This window comes from Helicoverpa armigera, chromosome 13, assembly GCF_030705265.1.
Source record: "Helicoverpa armigera isolate CAAS_96S chromosome 13, ASM3070526v1, whole genome shotgun sequence".
Taxonomy (NCBI): domain Eukaryota; kingdom Metazoa; phylum Arthropoda; class Insecta; order Lepidoptera; family Noctuidae; genus Helicoverpa; species Helicoverpa armigera.
In genome coordinates, this window is record NC_087132.1 from 5525097 (window position 1) to 5536359 (window position 11263).

An 11263-nucleotide genomic window follows, 5' to 3' on the forward strand; every position below is an offset into this window, starting at 1 on the left:
AATAGAGTTCATTTTCGTAAAAATATATATTTTGATAGTGCGCAATCTTGTTTAGTATATAATATAATAGATGTAATATCTATGGGTCAAATATATCGTTCGTTGACATCCAGTCGAGTTAGATGATCGGCTTGTTGCTGAGTGACTTACGGTTGCCGGTTTTTAAATTGAGCGTCTAGGGAGCGCCTTAGTATGACAAGACGAGAGGTGCGGGAAATACAAAAAGAGGCTGAAAACCAAAACACTCTCAGAGAAGCCTGTTGACTTGGCTTTCGTGACATACATATAAATTAATAGCTACAAAATGAGTTAAGTATTCAAAAATAAAAATTCACCAAGTTCTGTATTTACATATGGACTCGGTAATGTTACAACTTTTATCAATGTAGGTACGTTGATAAGTTATACAGATGTTTTTGCTGGAAGATCATTTTAAGTAGTAAGTTTACAATATTTTTGTATCGAGAAAACTTTTAGAGAACGTGTTTTAAAATTGACAGGGTTCTCAGAAATATGTTCGAGATTAATATGTATTTTTTATATATATGAATATTCAGCGCCTTAAAAAGATTAATCATAGTCTTATGCGCTACAGGAGTGGACATTCTCAATCTGAGCCGGCATCTCGAGAGTAAACACAACTACGTTGACCCATGAAAACAGGGTAAAAATAAAATGTGTGTTCATAAACAGAAGCATTTATTTATAAGAAATCATTCTTGTATGCTTATTTAAACCAACTTATTAGTTTAAACTACAACAACACATCAGTACTGTGATCAGATATTTCAGTGTCATTTATTTCCTTAATTTTTTGTTCAAAGTAAAGTTTTCTATGAACTAATGCTATCCTGGGTTGTCGGATGCCAAAATTCTCATTTCCCATTTTACTATATTTCTTTTCTCCTTCACTTCCCATCAATTCCCTTAGAGCTTGATTTCTGTTTAATAATTTTTCATAAAATATTTTACCACTTTTGACATACTCTGGACCAAGTTCACACAATTTCTCATCAGTATTTGTTTCATAATGAACTTCAGTCATGTCAGTCATTAGGAAATATAAACCTGTTGCAAACATACCTACTATTGAGTATAGAATGCCTCTCATAAGTGGTGGACCTGCATAGAGGTTTAATCTTCTATTGAGCATTTGTGAAACATTATATGCAAAAAATAGACATGTGAATGGATATGCAGCTTGATACACTATTTTATTATTCTGTGTCATAATAATTTCCCGACATATTGCAAATTCTTGCACCTTTTCTGGCAGTATTAAAGCTTCAGCCAATTTTTTTCCAGCTTCAGATTCCCAGTCAACTTTCTTTTGATTAACCTGTAATTATTACAAACATATAAAAGTTAAAGAAACAGTCAGAATAGGGAAATGATATATTGGATATAAAAAAAAAACAATCATATCTAAAAGTATTTCAACATAACTCATTAGCATAATCAAGTAAAAAAAAACAAGACTTCTTACTTCTGTGAGCCTCTTTTTTTAAATTATATAATAAAAAGAGTGTGAGCCTTTTTTTAAATTTTTTAATAAACAGAGTATTATGCTCGTTTTCACCAACAATCTCTTAACGTTTCCCATTTTTGTTTGGTGAAAACAAAATTTGTATTACCTGTTCCCTAAATGCTCCTAGGAAATCAATAAATTTAGGTATTTGTTGGTGAAAATGGGCATTAGTGTTATTAATTAAGACATTAGTACATTGATTTTAAAAGCACCTGAATATCATCTGCTTGTATATCTGCCAAGGTTTTATAATTGAAGTTGACTGGAATTCCAATAGCCACTCCAAATTTTGAATTTTTACTGCCTGCAACAATACGGTTTAAACATAAAGACATTTCCCAGCAGTGCAAATTGAGCAATTAAACCTTCATAGAAATCAAGGAATAAAAGCATATAAAGGAATCATGTAACAAATGCAATCATGGTAAAACTTGTACATTTATAGGTAATCATGATAGATCTGGCCATTTGTATGTCAGCAATACAGATTTGATTTGCAGTAAAAATAGTCAATTCTGACTGTTTACTTAAACACAAAGGAGATGGCCAAAAAAACACCCAGAATCGACAGGAACTTCATATGTATGATTGGATTCAGTATAATTTGTGGATTTCAAAAAGTATTTCAAATCATCTAAAAACCATGGGGTCCTCTTTTTATAACGTTTTTCGATCAAGATTTTAGTTCACAAAAAAGTTTACTTTTACTATTTGATGTTCGATAAAAGTTGAATGCAGACTCGTGATTGGACCGTTTTGCATTGCTAAGTCATTTGTTATATTTGACAATGTCACATGGCGCGATTTTCAAAGACAATTTCTCCAAAAACATTTCATAGCCAGTTATGAAGGTTGCATGTAACTGCGAAACCTCTCCAAGTAGGTAAGGTCGGTGCTTAGTCGTATCTGGAGTGGTTAAATACAAGACCTTTTAATCTCCAGGCAAACTTTGTAACTATGGGGATATTACCATTGGCTTGTATAATGTTAGTGTACCTTGTTTTTTATGTGCCTTGATGTAAATAATCTTCTAAATCAACATAAATTCAACATAACTTATTTTTGTGAAAATATGATATAGCTCCTATACCCCATGGATTTCAGGCTGGATTTTTTGGCACCATCAAAGGTCAATAATAATGAACCCATTGGTAACCATTTCGTTGCTGTCGATTCTGGGTTTTTTTTCTATGAAAATTTGGCCATCTCCTTTTAAATTAACTCCAAGATTGTTAACAAGAAGATGTTATAAAAATATATTTTTTATTGAAGCTAGGAGTTTGAATAACAAATTATTTTTATGATTTCTGCAGTCTTTCAATGTTAGTAAATGGTATTTTGGTCAGTGAATCATCTTAATGTTCTAATTTTTTGGATGAAACAATATAATTTTCAATACAAATCATACCAGCATGAAACAAATCAAATCCAAAAACACTGAATGGCACAACAAGTTTTCGGTGAACATCAGGTATTTTCAGGATGTCCAGACATTTTGAACATCTATCGCGAAGTTCCTTAGACAAAAGTGCCGGTTCACCATTGCTGAAAATAAAGCGGAAAGGAATTAATAATAAGAGTGCATACTGTACTAGAATATTTATACAAACATAAATCTTACTTGTAATAGTGTACGAAGTTTTTATATTTATCCAAGAAAAATGTCTGTGGACCATATTTAGCTGCTGCACATGCAATTCCAGTGCCCGTAATTACGGAGAAAGAAAATGTGCGGCCTTTCTCAGTTAGGAACCAATTTATGGGCTTTCGTGTTACCATGTTTTGACTGAATTAATAGATTTGATTATGCTTAGTGTATAGAAGGGACGTATATTATTTTATATCGTTGATGCGGTTAAAGTTCAATTCAAACTTTTACATAATTAAAATCCTAGACAACGAACGATCCACATTTCTTATTGTGGAAATCACCGAAATGATGGAAATGAATGTAGTTTGACATTGATTTGGTTGACACTTGACAGTGACCAAACAATACTTTTTTTTCCTTGGCAAGTCGCTATTTGCGCGATGCCACTGAATGCCACCGACAAAAACGGGGAAACTTGGTAGAACTAGGAGTAGGAATTAAATAAGGTTACGGAATTTGGGTATTGGATAATATTATTAGAGAATTATAGGACATTAAATGCGTATGTGATTGAGGGAATACATATATACTTACATTGAAATTATTAGTTACTAGTAAGATAGGGATAGAAGAGGTAGGAAAAGGAATCTTAGAGGATAATAGACTTGAAATAAAAGGTTCGTGATCGAGAAGACGACAGGAAAAAAGCATGTGTTTCAAATCGCCATTCTCACCACATTCGCAAAGTACTTATACAAATTGAAATATTGGAGACGTTCTAAAAAACGCAAGTGCCTAAAAAGTCAGATAACCTTTAACTTAGTACGCGCTCCCTAGATGATTAATGCTATGCGCAATGATAGTCCTTGCTGGGGATGACCTGGGGCCCGATTCTCCTGATTTTAATTAAGTGACATTCGATTCACGTTCGACTCGATTCGACTGAGATTCAATCCCGACTCGATTACGATTGAAGCGTGTGTGCCATTCCACTATTTTTTCTTTGAAATAAACGTTTTTATCCTTTTCTGTCATTCAATAATGAATCATTTTGTCTGCAAATGATTTACGATTGCAAAATGATTGTACAGCAAACTACCGTATGGACCAAAATCACCAAAATAGCAGACCAATCGCACACCAATCAAATGTCAATCGAATACGATTGGTCTTTTATTAGTAGCAGAATGCCCGATATGGTTAAACTGCTATTGCGATCATATTGCGATTAGATTTCGACATTATTAACTTAGGAGAATCGGGCCCCAGAGTTTTCGCTATAGGCATTTTGACGGTTCTTACATGGCGCTACAGTGCTGCCATCTCACGTGCACGGTTCAAACCAATTATTATTTTACTCTTTGAAAAAATCCTCATTTTGTGCCTTACTCTATAGTCTTTCTTTGGGTCTCTGTGGCGATCTCAGCAGTCAATCTCCTCAGAGGCCGTTCTGTCAATTTTATCAAAAATCCTATCTCGTACGTACTTTCATTTACTTGGTTTCATCAAAGAATCGATGAACTTTTCGACTTGTAACAGTAATTATTAATTACACGTATTTGTCACAGTATCTGAAAATTACATTGAACAGTTCTAACATTGTGTATGTATAAATGTGTTCTATTCTCATTGATTTATTTTTTTGATGTTACAGTGATCTAAATACAAACTTAAAAGCATTTCATTAAAGTTGTCCTATCTTCCGTAATAACTGCGTATAATTAAATGAGTGATTTGAAGTGGCTGTAAAATAATAGACTTCACAATGTGCGGAGGATTCACTTGTTCCAAAAATGCTCTGATTGCGCTGAATATTCTATATGTGGTAAGAAACTTTCTAACTACTAATATTTTAATTTGTGCCTTTTAGCATTGAGTTGATATCATGTTATACGGTTGGAAAAAAAATTGTTGAGCTATAAAAATAACATTTATGTGGTTATAGTTGACTGAATGTGACTAACACTTGTCAGGTTGTGGCCAGCATTCTGATATCAGTGGCGGTGTACGGGCAGGCGTCGTCACTGGTCACCAACTTGCCAATTGTGGGAGGCATTCTGGCATGTGGGGTGTTCCTCATTTTGATATCCCTGCTGGGTCTACTTGGAGCAGTTAAACATCATCAAGTTATGCTGTTCTTTGTATCCTTTTCATATTTAACTAAGTAGGTACAAAGGTCTCATATGTCTTAGTTTTTATATACATATATATCTAGGATTTAACAGCACAAAAACAAAGGCAAGGCAGAATAAGTGATTGTAAACATATGTAGACTACTTTAGAAAGTAATTGAGCATTGCCAGAATCAAGGATTTCCTAACAGTTATTCTTTTGTTGCCTCATGTACAATTACAGCTATGAATGATTACAAAATAAGTTATGGATGTAGTAAAAAATAAATTATTGTGTATTAAGAAAAAATAATAATGTCTTAACCCATTTTAATAGAAATTATTTTGAATCCAAATAAATCGACTTGACTCAGTACACAGTATATGGTGATTCTATTTCTACTGTTTTTGGTGCAATTTTCAGTAGCATGTGCTTGTCTGACTGTTAACTCAGATCACCAGGAAATGTTGGCTCGTCAGGTGAGATTATTAAAAAAGAACTTTCCTTTTAGTTATCATGTCTTTAAAATATTAGTATGATGATCTATTTTCTGTTCAGCTTTTATGCATGTTGTTAAATCAATAGAAAAGTACAATATTTTTTAATAAATAAAAATTTAATAAGCATAGCAAAGATGTTTATCATTGGAAGTGACTGTACACATCAAAGCTCATATTTATTAAATGATTAAGTAACTTCCCATTCTATTTCCTATTTATACAATTATTATTGTAAATAATTTATTTCATCATAAAAAATATTGTTACTGATTATTGAGAGATTGATGTCTGTTTAAGTTAAACTTAGAACTAAATATGACTTTAGTTCACAATTGTTATTTCTGTGTTCAGGGATGGAACAAAGTTACTTTGGATGTGAAAGAACAAGTTCAGGAACGGTTTCAGTGCTGCGGCTTTCAGAGCAGAACACCTGAGAATGGAACCGCTGAGCACCCTTCGTGTGAAATAGTTGATGTAAGTAACAGAGGACATTGTGCTGTCAACAGTGTATTCAAGTATCCAGCAACTTAGCCAAATGCACAGGACATATTATAGACAGTAGACAAGCATTCGCGCAGACAGGTGTACTCACTATTTCTTCACTCTCATAGCCAGATGCGATGGTAATCCGACACGTCTTGAGAAAGATGGAGCGCAGGACCGACATTAACGTGCGCTCCGATGCACAGGCGTATCAATCATTAACTTCCAGGCTTCAGGCCACCTTTGTGAAAGTTTCAACAACCCACTAACCGATTTCGGCCCGGCCCGGGAATCGAACCCAAGACTTCGTGCACAACAGCCGCGCTTGGGACGGCTAGACCAACGAGGCCAACTACATGCAAAGTTGAATACACACTTAGGGCCAGGCCACAACAGTGCGTTGCGGCGTCGCATCGAAAAATCAACGACGCATATCATATTAATCGCATAGCTGTGCAATGTTGTTTTTGCGATGCGACGCCGCAACGCACTGTTGTGGCCTGGCCCTTAGGCTTACTTTCATGTTGGCGGTTTAAGTGCTATGCAAAATTCTTTCGCTTCTGGAGCTTTCTGTATCATGGAATTGTTCTGTGTTAAACAAAAACTAGGAGCATCAGAGATCATTTAATGTATTTTAGTATGGAATATTCTTGATACAAATTGTGCATGACCCAAATCAAGTTTTACTTGTTTAGATAAAGGGTAGATAACCTTTTCGCAATATCTATCTGTAAACATGATTGCATTAGGTTTGATGTGTGTGTGATTATGCTCCATATTTTTGTAATGTTCAACTAAAATATTGATTTGTTTTTTTCAGAAAATTTGCTGCCAGAATGCATTTGACCCATTACATTGTCAATGTGAGCCATGTATGGGAAAACTGAAGGAGACCATTGACTATGCATTCAAGCTATGTGGTGGCATTGGGCTGTTTTTCAGTTTCACTGAGGTGAGTTCTTTTGTTCATTGTCTCTAGTTATCTCACTTTATCATTGTTCAATGACAGTATTTAGATAAATACAGTTTGATATGGCTTTCTTCTGTCTCAATATTTTATTTGATGTATATTATAATTGGAATAAGCAATAAGAAGTACCTACCTAAAACAAACATTCATATACCAAAATAAAATACGTAATGGTATGTCATGGAACAAAAATATGTTTAGTAAATTAAATAAAAAATAATTTCTTATGAAATACATCTTATGCATGTTATAGAGAACACATAAATCAGTAAAAATGTATATTAAGTAGGTATTCAGGTTTTCAAAAGCATTTTCACACCTTTTTCTAGATGATTAATATAAAAACAAATCATAGTACCTATCACATTTTACAATAATAACACATTCTCTTTACTTGACTGTTTCTATCTACATAAATTATTTGCATGCCAATAAAAGGAGATATAATTACGAGGAAAACGCATGGATCAAGTTATTATTCTCGATTTGTTTATTTGGTGTATAAATATCTTGTAATTAATATTGAAGTATTTCAGATTACCGCTCCATTAGAGGCCGCTAATTGTTTGTCACTATCACTAAAGCTGGTGAACATCTTTACGTAACAAGTGTACAGACAGACCATGTTCATATAAAACTGACAAGTCTCCAAGATAGAACTTTTTGTGTTTTTAGCCATTTGGTCGAATTTATTTTTACTGGGAGCTTCAGAAGTAATTTTCGGTTAATAACAACAGGTTAACGTACAAACTGAACAAATTCATCTGATCTGTTTAGCCCTCCAGAAACTTGGTCCTGCAATCTGTCTGTACATGCATAGAATCTACTTCCTCCATGATAACATTTGAAACATTTCGCTTGCACTTGTGACTAACAATCGGGCGATTAATTTGCAGTTTCTGGGTGTATGGTTGACAGTAAGATACCGTAACCAAAAGGATCCGCGTGCTAACCCCAGTGCATTTCTGTGAATGATCTGACGATGTGGATTTTAATCACTTGAGGTGGATTGGTGTTTTGCTTTGGATTTGCATGTGTGATTCTGTAAAACGCGCATGACGCTTCTTTTTAATATAAAAAAATCTTGATGTAACCTGTATATAAATTGAATCATAAAAATGACTCGTTGAAAACCAAAATACACTTCCAAACTACTTAGCAAGATATGGTTGTTCTTCATCATATGGACGGGCTTTATTAATTTTATTTCTGAAATGAATATAAAATTGCTTTAAATGCGGATACAGATAAAAACTCGACAATAAATGTCTATCATCATAGAAATGGGTATAATACAGCATCTCTAACACTTACGTAATTTGTATTTATTTGATGTTGGAAATAACTGCCTACGTATTTACATTATCGTTTACGTCCATAGAAGTTTTATAAAATGATAAATACATAATATTGATATTATATTATCATGAAGAACCTACCAAACGTTAAAATTCTATGCATTACCTTCTTATTTGCAAATGGCTATTGTTAAGACTTCCCCAATTAAAAACAAACCAGTCTACTTTTTCATTAATAAAAAACAATGAAATCTTCAAGAACTATACAATACAATTATATATTTTTATTTGATTTGCGTGCTTGTGTTAATGTATTGTTACACATTACATTATTTATTAGCATGTTTGCTCGTGCATGTTTGTTTCTATTGTCACTTATGTACTTTATTCTTATGTGAACAGTGTTGGTAATATTTAATGTTATATGTTTCAGTTATTCGCTGTATGGCTCGCCCGACGTTACCGCAACCAGCCCGACCCTAATTATAAGGAACCTCACGCTATATTCCCTAGGAAAAATTACTTGTACTGAAGTGGAACACCTTAGTTTTAGAACTGTTATTCCCCCAGACTGATTTAGTGAATTTTGCCAGTTGCTGTATGTTTCCCTACATTACAACATGTCGACATACGTGCAAGTCAGTGTATCTTTCATTCAGCAATCAAAATATATGACATCACAGTTTACATCTATCTTTAAAATAACAATAAGAGTATTATTCGTTTGTGTATAAAAATATCATTGAACCTTATCACGTATGTAGGCACACCGTAAGATAACAAAGACGTTTTCTTCACATATTTATCACAAAAAACAAAAATGTATAGTCACGATGTGTTTTAGAAGCCAATATTAATATTGTTATCACAAATTCGTTTCGTTCGTCATCTGACTTTTGGAGCATGTTAGTGATTTGTGTAAATGAGCTACCTACCTTTTATCGTAGTCAATTTTTCTTTCGTATACCATCTATACGAGAATTTTATTAGTAATTGTCAAAGAACCAAGGAGAGTACATCCATTTTTGACTTCGATACTTTATTATGTAATTGAACCTACTTCTGTGCGGATATTAGATACATAAAATGAAAATTTATGATTGATGATGAGTGTTAGAAAAGAAGGTTCTATATGTATATTAGCTTGTTCGAATGTATTCATTCTAGTGATTTGATCATAGGCATGGTTTAAGTCCTCGAATTTCCATTTTAAAAGTAGGTATGCCTCTTAGGTGTTTTTCTTATTTTTGAATTTTAATAGACTACTACACAGTTTGAAGCTTCATATCATTGTAGAAAAATGTTATATAGTAAGAGTGATGAGTAGTAAGCCTTTGTATTTTCTGGCTTTCAGATTTATGGGCAAATGTTCATTTGATTATGAATTTTATTTTTTATTGACATTACAAATAGTAGATAATATTTAAATTAAAGAGGCTTATAACTGGCATCACTGAGGTCGCATGAGATCTCACAATGCATTTGTTTTTCTTAATTAAAACAATGCCATTTCAGGTATTCATAGTTCTCGCTAAATTCAATGCGGTCACCAACTCAATGACGAGCACACGTAAGACCGAGTCATATACGATGTGCATGTACATTCACACACACAAGTATGGCTCACCGGCTTTCGTGTAATAAACATCTATAGTTAAAAATCGTTTCTGGTCAGCGTATCGCGCGTTGTTCCACGACTACAAAAAGTTTAGCGAGAACTTTACCTAGGATAAAAAACGTATGTTTTAGGTACATTTTATCTACTAGTCAGTAGTCTATTATTTTAGCATAATCTTGCTTTCATCTTGAAATACCAATAAAACGTATGAGCTATTGTTAGCCTTTACGGACTGAATTTGTTATAGATAGATTAAGTGCCACCGTCAATTTGCACGGTTGTCTGTTTGCCCCGACTTAGTTATTTTGAATTAAACTTATTTTGTTACCTGCATATTTTTAACTCATTTAAGCTTTAATTAGATGTTTTCATCATTTACACCTGTAATTGTAAAATCGTTTTAATTCCCCAGTGTAATATTTTTGAAACATTTTAATTAATTTGGTTAAAAAAGAGTTTTTACCTAGTTTTTTAACATTTACACACAGTAGACGAATTATTTTTATTTTGAATAAAAACTATTTATGATAATTATTATGGAATTTATGATGAAGTCTCGAATTTCGCCAACTAGAAACAAAGGCATCCTTCAAATAGTCTATAATTTATAATGTAGTATCGTGTACATAATATTGCCAAAATGAATTATCCTTGTGTATTATCAGTGTATTGATATCTATCTTACTCGGAAATAAAGTGTGCAAGCATTTTCAGGTGTATTATTTCAACAAAGTACCTCACTTATATCAAAGCTATTCAAAAACTTGACCTACCAAATAGCAAAAGTAAAAATACATACCTACGAGAAGTCGAGGCCTCCGTACGTTTCATTACATACATAGTTATGAAACCTATTTTTGTAATTTTATTACAACCTATTTACATATTTTTATAATTTTATTACAAAGAATAAATGAACTGAATCGTTAAAGTACCTAACTATGAAATAATTTTTAAGCTGTCGGGTTTTTTTTTGAACGAGCTAATCTTCAGAACTATCATCATCCTCCGAGCCTTTTCCCAATCACGTTGGGGTCGGCTTCCAGTCTAACCGGATTCAGCTGAGTACCAGTGCTTTACAAGAAGCGACTGCCTATCTGACCTCCTCAACCCAGTAACCCGGGCAACCCGATACCCCTTGGTTAGACTGGTGTCAGACTTTC

The 11263-nt window shown here is 33.4% G+C and overlaps 2 protein-coding genes across 5 annotated transcripts; one reads left to right on the forward strand and one right to left on the reverse strand.

The window, feature by feature from the left end:
• Nucleotides 1–682: 682 nt before the first annotated feature.
• Nucleotides 683–3482, reverse strand: LOC110371676 (transmembrane protein 177). The gene is made up of 4 exons (XM_021328029.3): nucleotides 3150–3482; nucleotides 2937–3073; nucleotides 1741–1832; nucleotides 683–1339 (listed from the first exon to the last, which is right to left on the reverse strand). Exons 1-4 carry the CDS (start codon nucleotides 3305–3307, stop codon nucleotides 755–757), a joined length of 972 nt encoding a protein of 323 aa, XP_021183704.2. The 5' UTR covers nucleotides 3308–3482; the 3' UTR covers nucleotides 683–754.
• Nucleotides 3483–4441: 959 nt separating this feature from the next.
• LOC110371677 (tetraspanin-13) lies at nucleotides 4442–10809 on the forward strand. Of its 4 annotated transcripts, none has more exons than XM_021328031.3 (7): nucleotides 4442–4597; nucleotides 4774–4944; nucleotides 5093–5260; nucleotides 5612–5710; nucleotides 6083–6205; nucleotides 7035–7166; nucleotides 8916–10809. In XM_021328031.3, exons 2-7 carry the CDS (start codon nucleotides 4885–4887, stop codon nucleotides 9012–9014), a joined length of 681 nt encoding a protein of 226 aa, XP_021183706.1. In that variant the 5' UTR covers nucleotides 4442–4597; nucleotides 4774–4884; the 3' UTR covers nucleotides 9015–10809. The 4 variants fall into 4 exon arrangements, with proteins under 4 accessions (XP_021183706.1, XP_021183707.1, XP_063893485.1 ...); XM_021328032.3 differs by having other exon boundaries at nucleotides 4508–4657; XM_064037415.1 differs by lacking the exon at nucleotides 4442–4597 and adding an exon at nucleotides 8081–8188 and having other exon boundaries at nucleotides 4604–4944.
• The last annotated feature ends 454 nt before the right edge of the window (nucleotides 10810–11263 follow it).